General features: G+C 42.3%; 1 protein-coding gene across 5 annotated transcripts in view; it reads right to left on the reverse strand.

The window, feature by feature from the left end:
• The window catches only part of ANO5 (anoctamin 5), a 136,553-nt gene that overhangs the window by 18,376 nt on the left and 100,250 nt on the right, over positions 1–17,927 (reverse strand). For 2 of the 5 annotated variants that reach the window (XM_027852538.1, XM_027852541.1), the window contains 6 exons: positions 16,299–16,433; positions 15,732–15,837; positions 15,568–15,628; positions 10,464–10,615; positions 6,518–6,595; positions 3,363–3,585 (listed from right to left, as the gene is read on the reverse strand). In XM_027852538.1, coding sequence (XP_027708339.1) covers positions 3,363–3,585; positions 6,518–6,595; positions 10,464–10,615; positions 15,568–15,628; positions 15,732–15,837; positions 16,299–16,433 — 755 coding nt within the window. Of the gene's footprint in view, positions 1–3,362; positions 3,586–5,782; positions 5,858–6,517; positions 6,596–10,463; positions 10,616–15,567; positions 15,629–15,731; positions 15,838–16,298; positions 16,434–17,927 lie in introns of all 5 variants that reach the window. The other 3 variants (XM_027852536.1, XM_027852537.1, XM_027852540.1) reach the window with 2 other exon arrangements.

A 17,927-nucleotide genomic window follows, 5' to 3' on the forward strand; every position in this document is an offset into this window, starting at 1 on the left:
AGAAGAGATTTGAAATTTGGGGACTCTTGCTATTTAATCGGGTTGGAGTTGCTACACCACCAAGTGGGCGATAAATAAGCCATCATCTACTTAACCTCAGAGAGTCTTGGAGGAGCTGGCCTGAGGGAAGGAGCAGTACAGGCAGCGAGTCACTGATTTAGAGCTGAAAGGGACTTCCGAGGTCACCCAGCCCAAACCCCTCACTTTAGAGATGAGACAACAGGCCCAGAACTGCTGAAGTGACGTACCCAAAGCTACAGAGTTTGTAAAGTGGCAAAGCCCAGACTGGAATTCAGCAGTCCAAAGTGGGGTGACCTAGAACCTTTGTTTCTTTCTGACTCATTTGTCAAAGAAGTAGGATCATGCTCTTGGCTAAGAAGGATAACACTGACTACAGGATGCCATTCTGGACTTAGCACTGAGAGATAAGACCCTGGAAAAGGAAAGAGGGCTGGAACTGCTCTGGACTTTCAGAGTGGCCAAGGGAGAAGGCATGAGAGCTGCCATAGTCAGCTAGGTGGAAAAGCAGGTACAGCGCTGGGCCTTAAGTCAGTAAGACACGAGGTCAAAGGTGGCCTCAGATGCTTATTAATTGGGTGACTGGGGAAGTCACTTACCCTCTGTCTGTCTCAACTACAAAATGGGGATAACATTAGCACCTAATTCCCAGGGCTATTGTGAGGATCGAATGAGATAATATTTGTAAAGGGTTTAAGGGTGCCCTGCCCTTAGTAGGTTCCTAATAAATACTTAAGTCCTTTCCCTTTTCTTCCTCCCCCATTATTTAGGAGAGTAAGATTTGCCTCTTCTAGTTTCTTCTACTGTTGAGGATCAAAGGCCTTCTAAGGAACTTCACTAAATGTTGTACCATGCTCCTCCCTCTCTTCTTCTAAAGAGACAAACAAAACCACAAAGTTCTTATGAGGGAACAATCTGATTTACTTAACCTTCAGACAGTTTTTGATCTGAAACTAAGATGAAATGGGCCAACACAGCAACAGGTTTACAGGAGATTTACTTGGCTCTGTCTCCTTTCCGCCCGTTGTCCTCCTTTCTGTGGAATCCTTGTTTACTAGGGAACTGCTTCTTTGGGCTAACATTGTCTTTGGATAGGTTCAGAGATGAACCAGCCCCACACGTGAGGGGTTTAACAACTAAACTTGGGCCTGGGCACAAGTTGGATCCAAGACATTTAGTTTGAGAGATGGAAAGGGCCACTTAGGCCAACTCTTACACTGACCAGATAGTCAACAACGGTGAAATGATTTGTCCAATGTCTCACATATGGTTTGAGTGGAAGAGTCAGGACTCTAAGTCCTGGCATTCAGACCAGTGCTCTTTCCCCTTCTCCATTTGGTCTCAGCCTTATGCCCAATGAAGATACTTCTTTGTGATTATCCTACGTGGGAAAGAAAGGGAGGAGGGCAACTGGAATGGCCAGGAATCTGCAATGGTAAATATGGGTGCCATCAATCAATTAAGTATGCCAAATGTTTGCTGAAAGACACTTTGGAACACACTGAGAGTTAAATTCCATTAAAAATCAAGAGTTTCTGCTAACATTTTACCTTTAACTTATTAAAGTTAAAGGAATCTCTTAAAATAGCAAAGGATGAGAAACACAGAAAGGTTGAAATCTATACTACTAGAGGGAATACTCACACTGAGGAGATTAGGGATCCGTTGGAAGTACTGAAATGGAATTCTTTCTTTCCTTTAAGCTTTCCACTTTTTTGAAACTAGACTGTACTAGAAGCCAATTTCCTTCAGTCACTGACCATACCATGACATCATCCCAATGTTATCATGACATCATCACCATGCCATCCACTCAAACCGGTGTGGGGCTTTACCTCCAGATACCCATCTCAACTCAGAATGTCTTCACATTTTAAAATTAATATCCAGTTGATCTAAGTCAGTTGTCTCTTTGGTCTGCCTCATTTTCCCTTTTTGTAATATGAAGGGCTCGGGATATTCAATGGAGTCTAAAATCCTTTCTGACTCCTAATGTTTGATTCATTAATTCCCATGTCAGTTTCCCAAGACTCAAATGAACAATAGAACAAATGAACAACAACACAGAGCTGGAAGACTTTAAAGATCAGAGTCCAATCAGTATTAATCAGGCAGAATGGCAAAATGGATAGTTGCTGGTCTTAGACTTGGGAAGACTGGTGTTCCAATTACACCTCTGATGCTTATTAGGTATGGGACCCTGGGAAAGTCATTTAACCTCCCACTAAGCTTCAGTTTCCTTTTCTGTAAAATGAAGGGGTTGGACTCAGTGATATTTAAAGTTCCTTGCAAGGTTCCTCTAAGGCTATGGTCTAATGTCCATGGATTTTTAGGGAGAAAAATCATGTCATCTGGTTGTAGTGGAAAATTGTGATGATCTCACACATTGACATACTTGGAGATATCAAGAGAAATACAGAAGAGGAAAGAAAGCATAACCAAAAGGACAAATCTATAAATGGGTATGATCATGTAAATAAAAATAAATTAGAAGACATCAGAACTCAAGATGAAATGCAATGCTCATTGTTAATTCTAAGAAGACTGATGACTCCTCCTTCCTTAGTCATAGTAAATAGATGGGGGCAGAATATATAAATATACATATAATATATATAGTGCAGAATGTTGAATTTCTCGGCAGACGTGGCCACATGGCCACTACTTTGGGTGGAATGGCTTCTCTGTTGTGCTTTATTAAAAGGGAAATGACTTATGGATTGAGTGGGAGAAGGATACTGGGAAGTTGCTGATATAAAACAAAGAGCATAAATCTTTTTTTAAAGCAATTGAGATCCAAGTTTGATGAATTAAACAGGTGATCAATCTGGTACACACACACACACACACACACACGTTTTCTTTTTATGTGTGGCCTGTGAACTGACTGTGAAGGCAATCCCCTCAATGGGCCCCAATGGCATTTTGGTCAATATAACCTCCCAAGATGACACCTTTGAAGTTGTAATTAGTAATTACTTACTCATTTGGATAAATGCTTGGTATTAAGATTTTTAAAAAAAATGTTTCAATGACCCTAAAGCCACACCTTATTTTGGGTTATAGTACATTTGACTGACTCATTTTGGCTTTTAAGGTCTGATGTTTATCAAACCATGGCTCTAGAGCTGCAAAGGTCCTCAGAGAACATCTAGTACAACTCCCTCATTTTACAGGTCAGGAAAATGAGGCTCAGGGAGGTAAGGCAATTTGCCCAATGCTGCCCAGGATATTAGGAATCAGAGGCAGGATCTGAATCCAGGTCATTTAATTCCACTCTACGTTGCAGGGCCCCCTCTAACAGTTGCGCTTATGGATTTTCCCCAGTGATCGTGGCAGCTTACCCATATCCGTGATCCAGACGGCTATCTTCTCGTACAAGAAATTCAGGATCATGATGATGACAAAGTTCAAACAGGATGCAGTGACTGATGTGGCCAACTGGGGTGTGAGCAGGCTGCTGATGGGCTGGAGGGTTTCTGTATCCTCCATCAAGCTTGCAAATGCCGCGTAGACCGACAGGCGGTACACAATCACTGCTATCATACTGGCTATGATCAGAGAGATCTATGGGGAGGGCAAGTATTGAGAGCTTATGACCTCAGGCTTGGAGCTAAATACCCAACCTGGGCGGGAACCCCCCAGACCTGTGTAACACACCGGTCACTTCTCATTTTAATTAGCCAATTCAGCAAGCCTGACATGCAAAGAGCACCAAACCTATCTCCCCTCCTACTGACGGGGCATCAATATGAAGAAAACATTATGTATACAGGTATTACTGCATCCAGCAAAGTTCCAGTGGAAAATGTTTTCAAGTCTCCCTAAGATCTAGGGAAGATCAGGTTTGTTTGAGTCCTTTTTGGGCCAGTCCAGTGAGTTCATCAGTGCAGGGAATTCTCATTGTGGATGCTCCTTCCTGAGCTAGCTGCAGATGGATAATTCTATTGACAACCTTTATGTAACTTACACAGTGCATGAAACAGTAGGAGCTGAAGTGACCTGCCCCAGGAGCACAGAGACAGTTTGTTGTCATGTGCAGATCTTGAACTCAAGATTTCTTGAGTCCAGGCCTTCTATCCATTCTGGAAATAACAGCTATAGAAGTCTCACTTTCTAATCTTTCCCTCCACTATTAAGCAACCAGAAGTTATTGTCTGTAGTGATGTAACATGAAAGAGGCCTCTTGCTAGGAAAGGTATCATGCATGTTCAGGGTGCCTTAAAATGCAACAATAAATTTTGGGGGGGAGGGATAGACTTTGCTCCTACGATCAAAATAACCGTGGTATGACCGTTTTACCCAAATTGGCCTAAAATAGGGGATCTATGGTCTGATCAGATAAGAATTGGAAATGGGAAGCAGACAACACTGGTAGGACTTATATCCTCCCAAGGGAAAGTCCTGTTGTCCTACGGTACAGACCATGGCATTCTCTTGTCCTTTGGGCTGGTAATAGCTTTGGAAGGAAACAGTCCATATTACCAATCCAATGGGAAACAAAAGCCAGCAACTGAAAGAAACAGTGCTAAAGGTCACAGGGTAGGGACTTACCGTGACAGGTCAAACTGAACCAGTTATTAGGTAGTGATTTGTTTGTTGTTATCATTTAGGCCCGTGATTGCCTCCATGAAGAAAGCTCCCAATGAGGAAATGCCCTCTACCAGGGCAGAGCGGCTTCAGTTCTTCAAATTACAACCTTAGCGAGGTCTTTAAGACTAATAAGATAAGTGACTGCCCAGCGGCACTCAAGCTAGGATGTACGATGAGGCAGGATTTGAACTCATGTCTTTTGGATTCCAAAGTTACTTCTCTATCCATTATACTACTCTGTCTCTCTCTCTTAATATTCTTTGCATTTACAAAAGTGCCTATCAAAAAGGCTATTCCTCCTCCCTTCCTTAAATTAGAAGCCAGCTGGAAAGGGAAATATATTAGGAGAGGGTGGAATAGGGAAAGCGGCGCTATGATCAGAAGGATTAAATGTTCTTATAGGCTGTTGTCTCTTATGGGCTATGTTAATTCCATCCTTTGACAAAAGGTGGAGTAGAGGCCATATCACATAACAGAGAGCATGCTGGTTATAAAGGTGGAACTGGATTTAAAAACAGCCTCTGACATACACTGGCTATGAGGTCCTGGGGAAGTCACTAAATCTCTATGTGCCTTAAGTAACGCCCAAGGATTTGTGTTCCAGGTCAGAGAAGGACTGTGACCTCTGTCAGTGAAATTAGTTCTTCCAGTGGAAGGATGCTGATAAAAATCATGATTCTTTTATGGGTGGGTGACAATTTATCTTCCCTTCTGTGGCTATCCCGGCAAGAGCTCAAATGGAAAAGACAGGCAGGATTTTGGGGTGGTTGTTTTTCCCTTGGGGTAGGAGATGTGGGAGAAGACTTTATTTCTCAAAACAAAAACAAAACAAACCTAAAAAATTATGGGTAGCTCTAGGTGGGAAATTGATAAGCCTTTTCAGTTTAAAATGTTCTCTGTTTATCCTGGGTAGGAGAGGACAGAACAAAATTCACTACTCACATGGGAGAAAGACTAGGTAACAGAAGTCATCTCCTTTTCTCCTGGTCTTTTCCTATAATAGTTCTGACTCTAATTCTGGTGCGCTTTGCATGAGAGGCTAAAACCAGGAAACATGCAGGGAAACACTGGGCGCCAGAGCCCACAAGGAATCCCATCAGGGAGAGCAAGCCTCAGGACAAACCCCAAACAATTTGTGGTTAAAGGGATGAAGAGTCAAGGAAATGCTCACCCAGAACAACACGGTAGCTCCCGAGAAACAGAACCGCAGCGCCTGACTAGTTAGGGGCAAGTAAGGCTCCAGCTCCTGTAACAAGCCAGCGAGCACAGCAAGATTCAAAATCCACACTCCAAACAGGCTGAACACCAAGCAACCGTCAGAGCCCCCGAGAGCTGTGGGAGAGCAGGCACACCCTGGGCGAGCCCATCACCAGTCATCGAAAGTCAATGCCAGGGGTAGGCCAGGGTCAGGAGGTCATAGGACCACCACGGGCTGAGCTCAGCATGCTGAACTACTCGCTACTGTGGGCATGCAGTGCCAACTGCAGGTTGGCAGGGCACACGTGGGCACCCCAGGAGGAGTGCTAAGGCTAATCTGAGCATGCTCTAAAGCTCACAGGGAAACAGGATCACAATAAAGGCCTAGAAGGCCTATTAAAGAGAATCTAGTCCAATTCCCTTATTTTACAAATGAGGAAACAGAGTCCTACCCTTAAGCAAGAGGTAAGATGTGAACCCAGGCCCCTTGACCCCAAATCCAACACTTTTTCCGTGTATCACTGAGACTGGCATTGCTTTGCATGAGGTGCAGTATGGAATCTTTCTTCCACCTGCATCTGTCTGGATGCATCCCATTCTTCCACACCATCTCGAGGCCTGACCATCACCACTGCCAGACCTCTTCATGTACTATGTTAGTCAGGTTAGTCCAAATCCCCAGCTGCCAAAGGAAGCAGCTAAATCTTACCCAAAAAAGGATTGCCATCCAGCAGAGGAAAAGTTTCCCATAGAAATCTAAAGTCCACTTTCTTTCAAGTTCTAGTTCCTAAAATGTCAGATTAGATGGTTTGAAGAAGGCTGGGGTGACAGCCCAGCGGGAAAAGAAAATGGAAGAGAATACACAGAGCTGGACATCTAAGATGGCAAGCCCCGCAAACCCCAAGCTTCTTTAGATGGTACCTTGACCTCTCTCTCTCTGAAACGCTGACACCTTACTTGCTGATCGTGGACGCAGCGTTCGTGTTTGGCAAGCTGATTCTTATCATCCTTCGCCTATCTGTTGTCCAGTAGGAAAAGGTGGCCAAACCACAAGATAGCAATTCTTACTCACAAGGTAATAGAATGGTCACTGTTGGAGACCTGGCTTACTACATACCACTTTATCTGTTAATAATTGTTAGCAGGGTTAATGGTGACTAGGTTGTTTTTTTTTTTTCCTTTTTCTTTATCATGGAGTTGTAACCAACAGACGTAAGAAATTATAAAACCTTTGAACCCCATGTTCAATGTGAGAGCCATTAAAATTACTCAATCCAAAGTTGCTTATAGGATATGTATATACATATATATATGTATATATATATATATGTATATATGTGTGTATATACGTATATATTTTACAGAATCTCTTTAATTATCTTCCACTATATACTGGCAGAGGACTGGTACTATTAATTTCAACTTCAACCCAGAGCCTTCTCTAATTCAGCATGTAGACGAAAAGGTCTTACTTAACTCCTGGCTAATTCTCTAACTTGATATATCAGGATGATCCCTCTGTAGAATAAAAAACAGTGCAACAATTATAGTCTCTGGACAGGCAGACATGGCATCAACAACTATTAGCAGTGCTGGGAATAGAACTTTGGTAGAGCAGTCGATGGAGACATTTGCAAGAAGTTTGCATTAGAGCAATGACGGAGAAGTATTGATTCACTCAACTACGTAAGTTGGCTTTTTCTACTCTGTGGCACTAAGCTCATCAAAACCACTGGATTTTCATGTGTTCAGGATGACATTAGTATTCTAAGGAAAGAAAATGAAAATGTTCTCTCTCTTACTTAAGGTCAAGCACCAGGGGATTGGTCATGGTAAATATTTTCAGAAGGAAAGCATCACCAAACCACCTATGCAAAAAACAAGCAGGTTTTTTCCTAAAGCCCTGACTAACTAGTATTGAGATCATCTACTGGTGAACTCTAGTTCACTGGGTGGGAAGGGAAAGGACAGAGAACTTGGGATGGAGGATTCAGTCTCATCTGATTTCTCATTGGGTCTTGCCACTGGTCAGTTGGGCTTGAGAGACAGAGAATGTCACATACACAGAATCATTTGAAGGCTGGGATATTATAAACCAATCCTGTGTATCCTGGCTCTGCCATTTGCTATCTATAGGATCTCACTTCTTCTCTACTAGTGTCAGGTTCCTTATCTATAAGATGAGAGCAGTAAAAGGAATCTGAAAAGGGACCTAATTGGCTCTATCATTCCATGTTTCTACTTGTGCCTTCCGAATGACTTTAAATACCTTAATGGGAAAGAGTCAGGTGCCATTGTTTAACTCAGGCTTTGTTCACCTACGTATGGCAATCTCTTCTAGTTTGGTGCCCCCCAAAATCACTAAATTGACTTAAGTATTTTGACTAGATATGAAAATGACATCAAAGGCTGTGAAGCAGGTAGATTGTGGGAACAAGAAAGTCCATGGGAATTAGGCTCATTTCAAGCCTGTCTTAATGTACACCAAAGCATTTGTGGTTAAAATGGAGGACGAGTCAGAAACGCTCTCCCACAATAATGCTGCAAAGAACATCGGACCAAAGTCCTCCTTGGGCAAGTCGTAACCTTCAAGGGCCTCAATTCTGCCTATCTTTACAATGAGGAGATTGGATTAGATTAGTGGTTCTTAATCTAGCATTGATAAACTTGGTTTTGAAAATATTTTCATACATGTGTTTCAATATAATCAGTTTCTTTTGTAATCCTACATATTTATTCTATGCCTTTAAAAATATTATTTTGATGAGCATCTATAAGCTTCTCTAGACTGCTGAAGAGGTCCATGACCAATGGACTAGATAGTCTCTATGGTCATTTCCAGTGCATCATTCTATGATTCTACATTTGAAATTTCTTCACACTTTTCACTTAGGTCTTCGACCACAAATGTAGAGAGAGACCAAAAATATCAATAACTACGCTTAAGGCTACCCATTTTAAAAGGACAGTAGGAACAGAACTAAGTAGTAACTACCATAATGTGGCACCATAGAAGCTACTTTATTGTACAAAAATAGCACCAAGAGGGGGAAAAAAAAATCCAAATCTCAATTCAGTTTGCTAACCTGAAGGGCTGCAGTACTTCCTTATTGTCTCTCTTCCTTGTTACTGTGTTAACAGGGAAACACCAAATCTCTATTCCTGTTCCCTTATTAATATAAGGAAGTAGGTTGTTGGGTCTTATAAGAATGTTTATTATTATTATTATTATTATTATTTTATAAAAGTTTTCTGGTGGCTAGAAACAATTTGCATTATTCATGCTTTTAGCTTTTTGCCACTACAGTTGAGGCTGAAAGGCAGGATTCTGTAATAAACCAGACTCAAAACAGAAAACGTTTTCCTATTTCAGGGGGCCAGGGGCTCCATTATCTTCCTTATCAGCCTGGTCTCACAGCTCCTTAGCAGAGCTGATAGAACACAAGTTACATCATTGGCATCATTCCTGCTACTGAGTTTCCCTCAAATTACTTGCCACTTCTGTACAAAGGATTTGACAATTCATTATTTGTTTATTTTCTCATTTTCATATCTAGGCAAATCCCTTGGTGCTCTAAAGATCTATATGATAGGTGAGTGTACCCTCTGAAATATGTCGTGTCCCAGGCTGGTAACCCGAGAATAATGGCAAAAGTAATGATCCTTAATTTACAGCCTTCAGGACCAGCCCGGTCTAGTGGAAAGGTCGCTGGAGTTGGAGCCAGAAGATTTGGCTGCCTCAACTACACTTACTGCCCTTGTAACCTTGGACAATTCAATTCATCTTTCTGGGCTTCAGTTTCTTCCCCTGTAGAATAAGGGGAATGGGCTAGATAATGCTGAGCATTTCTACCAGTTCTAGAGGTTAGGATCTGACATAGGCTTTTTTTTTATTTTTTAAGTAAAGAAGTAACAGAGGCACTCCACCCAAGCCATCTGAAGTGAGTCAGCGAGCACTGATCTAGTATGAATCAATAACTTCCTTTGGCTTTTTAGAAAAAAAATGATTTTGGAGCCACTCTTCAGACTTAGTGACTGGCCAAGGCTGGTAAGCCCTGAAATTCTGAAACAGATTTAGTCAGTGGCACCTACTTGTTCACAAGCCAACCTCTCACTGATGCCCGCACAGGAGTGCCAGATTATTATAAATGTCATCTTCCAGATAATTTTTTTACATTGAGGCGTCAATCTAAATGCACACCATAATGGTGGAAGGTGCTCGCTTATTTTTATCCAGATATATTTTTTTCATTGTGGTTTCACCGGCCTCGGGATCTCCCTCTACGAAAACTCCCAGTCAATAACGTTCTAATACAGTTTGGCCATTCTCTTATAACTTAAAGTCTTAAAGAGTTGCCTGGGAGGCAAGGATGATGATGATGATGATGATGATGAGGGGTAAGACACTGTGCTAAGCTCATCTGAGTCTCACAACAATCCTAGGAGGTAGATGCTATTACTATCCTCATTTTACAGGTGAGGAAACTGAGGCAAACAGAGGCTAAGTGACTTGCCCAGGGTCACACGGCTAGTAGGTTTCCGAGGTCGAATTTGAACTCGGGTCTTCCCGACCCCAGGCCCGACCCTTTGTCCACTGAGCCACCCTGCCGCCTCAACGGCTGGGACCCCCCCTTGTGTACGAGCTGTGCCGTTACCTGTGTCACGGGGTTCTTTTTCTTCTGAGTGCACTTGGCTTCATACTCGGGTCTCAGCTGCAGCTGCTGCTGCTCTTCCTCAAAGTCCACCAAGTCCCATTCGTACTCCAGCCGCGCTTGGCGCCGCTTCCACAGCTCCAGGAACAAGGTGACTGCCGAGAGCGGCGGGCAGAGAGCAAGGGAGGCAGAGACAGGGAGAAAGACACAGACACAGGGACAGGGACAGAGAGGAGAGACAGGCAGGCAGGCAGAGACAGGGAGAAAGATACAGACACAGACACAGAGACAGAGAGGAGAGACAGGCAAGCAGGCAGAGACAGGGAGAAAGATACAGACACAGACACGGAGACAGAGAGGAGAGACACGCAGGCAGGCAGGCAGAGACAGGGAGAAAGACACAGACACAGAGAGGAGAGACAGGCAGGCAGAGACAGGGAGAAAGATACAGACACAGACACAGAGACAGAGAAGAGAGACAGGGAGAAAGACACAGAGACAGAGACAGAGAGGAGAGGCAGGCAGGCAGGGACAGGGAGAAAGACACAGACACAGAGATACAGAGACAGAGGCAGAGAAAAAGGAGAGGCATGCAGGCAGGCAGAGACAGAGGAAGAGGAGAGACAGAGACAGAGGAGAGGCAGGCAGGCAGAGACAGAGATACAGAGAGACAGAGAGAAACAGAGAGAGAGAAAGAGAGAAAGACACAGAGACAGAGACAGAGGAGAGACAGGCAGGCAGAGACAGAGATACAGAGAGACAGAGAGAAACAGAGAGAGAGAAAGAGAGAAAGACACAGAGACAGAGACAGAGGAGAGACAGGCAGACAGGTAGAGACAGAGGAAGAGAGAGAGATACATAGACAGAGATACACACACACAAAGACAGAAAGACAGAGAGAGACAGAAGGAGAGACACACAGACAGGTAGAGTCAGAGGAAGAGAGAGAGAGAGAAAGAGACAGAGAGATGGACACACACACAAAGACAGGGAGACAGAGAGAGACAGAAGGAGAGACAGACAGAGAGACACAGAGAAAGAGAGACAGAGACAGAGAGATAGACACATACACAGAGACAGGCAGAGAGAGAGACATGCATACACACACACAGAGAAAGGAGAGACAGACAGACAGAGATACAGAGAGAAAGAGAGATACAGAGATAGAGAGATAAATACACACAAAGACACGAGAGAGATACAGACACACAAAGACAGAGAGAGACAGAGAAAGACAGATAGAGAGGAAAAAAAAAGAAAACAATGTTGTTCTTACTGCGTAAATCTTATAAATTGTTCTCATTCTGTGCACCTCATTCTGCATCACAAACAACTCTGAAAGACCCTGCAGGAACTCTGTGATTGATACAAGTCCTGCCTTGATTTCAGAGGACTCTCGAGGAAGCATGCCACCTACCTCCCAATAGAGAGGGAATGAACTCAAGGTACAGAATGAGACACACATTTTTGGATATGACCAAAGTAGAAATCTGTCGTGCTTCACTAAGCTTATTTACTACAAGGTTTGTTGGTTTAACATTTTAAACTGGGGGGGGGCCCCCCACAGGGCAGGGATAAAGTAAATGCTGGTTAATTGAAAAATCAAATAAAATGAAAAAAAAAAAAAAGCCAGTGCTTCAGAGGTAACCTAAGAAGAAAAGGCCACTGTTGTCCTTCTTTTTCCTCTTCTAATATTTGTTTCCCATTTGAGTTGCGTGAGGTTTCCTGTTTCCAAGGCTGCCACCCTTTGCTTTTCACATTTTTGACACACGATAGCTCAATGACCCTCGGCAAGACTCTTTTGCCTCCCAGTACTCTAGGCATCTCTCTAAGACTGTATGTCACAGAGAAGGTAAAGGGAGTTCGCTACAGCAATGGAATCAATGTCCAGTCCCAGTTCCTGCCTTTAGACTGGAAAAGTACAAAATAAGCCAATGCTTTGTGAAAGACATTGGTTTTGACATCCTGTGTCCTGAAGCTGGCAGGAAGCAAAGCTGACCCAAAGCTTAGGTTTTAAATAGTAATTTGAGGCGGGAAAGGGGGGACATCAAATAGTGGCTGAAGTGCTGGGCTTTGCTTTGATTCAAGTCTCCCCTACGATCCTTCTTAGCCCTGGATAAGTCAGATGACCTCTGTGTGTTCTGGGCGTCTCCGAGGATTTCTGAATTAAGGCAAAGAGGGGTTATCTCTCAAAAATATTTGACAGGCTACTACAGAATTCACTCTAAGTGGTAACACTAGCTCTTTTCATGTATTTCCAGTAATTTTGCACATGCTGACAAAATGACAGAATTCTGTACATACAGCTTAGTAGCTGGGAGACCATGGGCAAGTCACTTAACCTAACTGGGCCATGAGGGTGTTGAGCTGAGTTTCCTTCTACATCTAGATCTTGTACATAATAAACATGTGAAGGATTGAATGTTTGTATAGCAATTGTAAGTTCTTTGAGGTCAGGAGCCAGGACTTCTCTGTCTCTCCCATTGATGAGCACAATGTATATCATTTAGTTGAATTTCCAAATGGTATATGAAAGATACACAAAAATTCAAGTACAATTCACTGCTAGACTGACAATCCCTGAAAGAACCACCCGATGGCAGCATTGTCAAAGCACCTCTCCCCGGTTCTCCATTTGGGATGCCAGTCTCTTGAGTTTTCAGATGGGACACATTCTTGAATTAATGAAAAAATGTGAAGTTAACATTAGAGTCTCCTCTTGATCTCCATGGGAGATATTACAATAATCCTCTGCATAGTATATTAACTGAGAGGCAAAAACTTGCTCACCCAGCAAGAAATTGTTTCAACAATAGCATTATTTTTGAAGCATCTACTAGGGTGTGCAGAAAGAGGGTTAGAATTTGTGTCTTTTGCCTTTTTTTGTATCCCCAGTGTTTAGCATAGTGCCTGGCACATAGAAGGTGCTTAATAAATGCTTATTGATTGATTGATTGTTGTTTCCCGAATAGACTATAAGTTGCTTGAAGCCACAGATTGACTTTTGACTCTTTTTGTATCCCCAGTGCTAAATACAGTACTTGGCACACAGTAGGCACTTAATAAACGTTGATTGAATTGAACTGAAGTTAAAAAAAAAAGAATTTGTGTCACTAGAGCTAGAATTCAAACAGATCAAATTCACAGATCTTTTGAAATGTTGAAAGAAAATTTTCATCTTTGGGATCCCCAAGTAAGAATCATAGAATGTTAAAGCACTTTTGAGATTACAGGATTATCAAGTAAGTTCTAAAAGGAGTTTTCTAAGGTTATTATTCCACCTTCTCATTTCACAGACGAGAAAACAGAGGCCCAGGGAAAGTTGAATTTTATTGACCCAGCAAACCTGGAACAGTCTTTTTCTGGAGGTATTATGGAATCCATTAGTTTCAACTTCCTTTGCATCTTTACCCTTAGTCCACCCATCCTGTGTTGCAGCCCTTACACTTAACAGTGCAGGTAGGCTAATCTTCTTAAGACTAGTATAGCCAACCTGTACAACAGGTCTGCCAAGTATTCCAACTATTGTTATAGCACATGGCCCACAACTGTTTTTCTACGCCTGGGAAAAAATACATGGCTTGGCTAGCGTTAAGCCTCTCTGAGCTTAGCAAGGCTGGTCCTTAAACAAAAGACAAGCCATTGCCAAGCCTGTCCTCAAAGAGTTTTCTCAGCTGGTCTTCAGGGACATCCTTTGAGATCCTATGGGCACTTCGAAGTCACAGTGAGGCATCAGAATAACTTAGTAATAAGACATTAGGATGATGATGACTTGTTTTGTTTTGTTTTGTCTTTGACTGGTTGAATTGGTGATTCAATTGGTGAAGGGAGTTCCAAATGAGGAAATTCTCTCCCCCATTGTAGATCAGCATCTGTTCTGCAACTAAAAGTTTTCAAGAGTAATCTCGGTTTGGAGGTAGAACCTGAACTCTTCCTGACTGATACCACTATTTACTATGTCTTACTGCCTCTCGTTTTTACTACTACATTTTATAAAATCAGTTTGTTTTGCTTAAAGAATCAAATTGGCAGAAAAAACATTTTTTAAAAAACTCATTATTTTGGGAGGACTTTCATTTCAAGTCACAGAAATTCTGAGTTGGAAGGGATTTTTGAGGTCAAGCAGTACAACATGTGACTTAATGCATGAATCCCATTGGTAACATCTCTGAAGTCATATAGTCTCCAGTGATGGAGAGAGCCCACTACATCATGAACCAATATATCAAATGTTGGAAAGGTTGAATTATTAGCACATTTTTTCTTAGGATAAGCCCAAAACTTACTCTCTATGGCTTATATTCCCAGGTTTAGTTCTAGTCTCCAGGCCCCACAAAATGGTACAAATTAGACATGAAGCTTCAAAGGTGGTTTATGAACTCATGGAGGAGGAGAAGGAAAAATAGATATTTATACAATATGGCCTAGTCTTTTCAATTACTGCTGCCCTAATCCAATCCCACAAGTTTCTATTAAGTGTCCATGACATAGGAAGTTTGGTCCATTGGAAAAGAACACAGCTTTGGAGTTAGAAGCCCTGGGTTTATCCTCTCTCAAACACTTTCAAGATCAATGATGCTGGGCACATAACTTAGACCGAGACCTCAGTTTCTTCATCTATGAAATAAGGACTCTGTACCTATGATCTGATAAGCTACTATGTGTAAGATACTCTACTAGGTGCATAGACAAAAAAAAAAAAATGAAAAGGAGGCCCTGGTCTTAAGAAGTTTTTGAAATACTTCCCAATGGACACCCCTCATTTTGACTGTGAAGAGCTATCTTGAAGGACCAAGTGGGGAAAGGTGGTAATGAAACCCTTTATAGGAATGTAGTCTCCATGCAGAGATAGGGACATAACTGCAACTGTGATTTCACTGGTATAGTGAGCTCCAGGAACTCCATCTATCAATGCAGGTTGTCACCTTCTCAGAAACTTAGTGTCTTAGAGAGTTGCCTACAATACTGAAAAGTCACGTGACTTGCCCATGATCACAGAGTCAATATGAGTCACAGGAAGGTTTTGAACCCAGGTCTTCTTGGCTCTGAGGTCATCTCCCTAATCACTACACCATGGTGCTTCTCATATCTGTGCAGAGATACTCACCCCAAATTCCCATGAATATTGCAAAAAATAAGGTGGCCACGTTATCAAACAAGTGTGAATACTGTAAACGAGAAAACAAAGAAGGTTCATGAAATCAGCAGCTGTTGCCAGCACCCCAAGGCTCTCCTCAATCTCTCCGGTCCAACACAGACAAGAATACAGACCCTTGAAGCCTCACACGTTGAATTCAATTTCCAATATTCACAGTTCTTATCACAGAGAGGGCACATGATGATCTCTCCTCCAATGAACTCATCGCAGATTTCTATGCTGTGAGGGAAACAAAGGCATGGTGATGAGAGATGGAATGGCATGGATCCCTGTTTGGTTGGAATGTAAAATGCCTGTAGGACAATAACATGGAATAAGCCTAGCAAGGTAGTCTGGAGACAGACTGTGAGAGGCTTTCAATGCCAAACAGAAGAATACAGAAATAAAAGAGAACCACTGGGGTATACTGAGTAAAGGAGGGGCATGGTCAGATCCATGCTTTAGGAAAATTCACTCTGGCAGTTAGGTGGGGGTGGATGGGAAAGGGGAGAGATGGGAGCCAAGACATTCTCTTTAGAAGATACGGGCTTTTTCTGAAGGAAATTAGGACCAACTGCCATAGAAATACTGACTCTGCTAGCAGGAACATCTTTGGATGCCAGACCCTTGTAAAAATGAAAGTTAAATTCAGTGTGTGACCAAACCCTTTTCGTGTTTTGGTACAGGGGAGTGACCCTTACCTGCTCATGTTGCCAGTCATTGTTATCAAACCGTAGATAAAACAGATTAGGCCAACAACTGCTGCAAAGAACAACATCTCGGTGTAGAATCCCAGCCAGGCAAAATAGATGCCAATTCTCTCTCCATAATATCTCCTGTGGAAAAGAGGTAAAGACAGGTTCAGAGGTAGACTGGCTTCCCAGGACAGACTCTAAATGGTTTCCACTCTAGGTGGAAAGAGCCCTGAATTTGGAGTCAGAGGACACAGGCTTGAATCTAGACTCTGATGATTATTACTGTGTGATCTTGGGGAAGTCATGTAACAAACTACGCGTGCTCCTCCTCTGGGAAATAAACTAGAACGAACTGATCTCCATGGTTCCTTCCAGATTGAAATCTCTGATCCTGTGGATTTTCAACTCTAAACAACAAGGCTTCAAAAGTGCTTGGAAGGTTTGGGCTTTGCTCCTCAAATACAAATCAGACAGATTTCTACCTTCCCAGAGTTAGAAAGGACCATAGCGATAGTTTCGTACAATTATCTCATTTAATATACACAGATAGGTAGGCAGATAAAGATAAATAGAGATATGTCTAATTTTCATATCATCTTCATTGAACAATAGGGCAATTAGGTGGCACAGTGGATAGAGTGCCTGTCCTGGGGTCAGGAAGACTCTTAAAATCTGGCCTCAGACGCTCACCAGCTATGTAACCCTAGACACTTTACCCTGTTTGCCTTATTTCCTCATCTGTAAAATGAGCTGGAGAAGGAAAGGGCAAACCACTCCAGCATCTTTGCCAAGAAAATCCCAAAGAGGGTTATGAAGAGTCAGGCACGACTGAAAAGTGGATTGAACAACAGCAAATGGCCAATGGCTTCATAGAGGAGCTTTCACTGAGAAAGTGTTCCCTCCAACACAATCTCCCTAGAAGCTCTCTTCCCAATGGCATTCCAAAGAAAAATGGATGAATTTTTAGAAGAAAAAGACAATAGAGTTTTTCATTTTGAGGGAAAATCAAGCTCAGGGAATTAAGAAGCTTAAGTTTAGGGAAAAACACCACCAACAGGTTGATTACAGGAAATGACAAACTCATTGCTCCTGACAGCTGAAATCCACTAGAGCCAATTGGCCAAGGCCCAAATAATAGAAAACAAATTTGTTAATGTCGTATCTGGGGACTGAGGCCCTATGCAATTAGAAGGCAGCCCTTCTGAAGGATGTAAGATCAACACCAGGCTTTTCTAGGGAGCTGTTATCATAGTTTTGCATCTATTAAGCCTCGCCTCTCAGATTTTTCTCTCCTCAAATACAGTAAGATTAATAATCCTTTCACAAACACTTGTTAAACCTGCTCATAGAGTGGAGGATCAATGAATTTGGAATATTATTTGGCATTTCACCTTGAATGAACCAAACAAATTCAAAGCACGTGTTTAGGGAAATTCCAATAGAAATACTAACAAATAGTAGAATGTGAGCTATTTCTCCTTTCTACCTTCCGATATGGTCATGGTACATTAACAGTCAAGGCACTGTGTTAAGCAGTGGTCATATGAAGAAAGGCATAAAGCAGTCTCAGCTTTCAAAGAAGTCACAGTTCAATTAATGGGGGAGACAAGATGCAAACAACCATGTACAAACAAA

Source organism: Vombatus ursinus, unplaced genomic scaffold (assembly GCF_900497805.2).
Source record: "Vombatus ursinus unplaced genomic scaffold, bare-nosed wombat genome assembly UNPS02009770.1, whole genome shotgun sequence".
Taxonomy (NCBI): Eukaryota; Metazoa; Chordata; class Mammalia; order Diprotodontia; family Vombatidae; genus Vombatus; species Vombatus ursinus.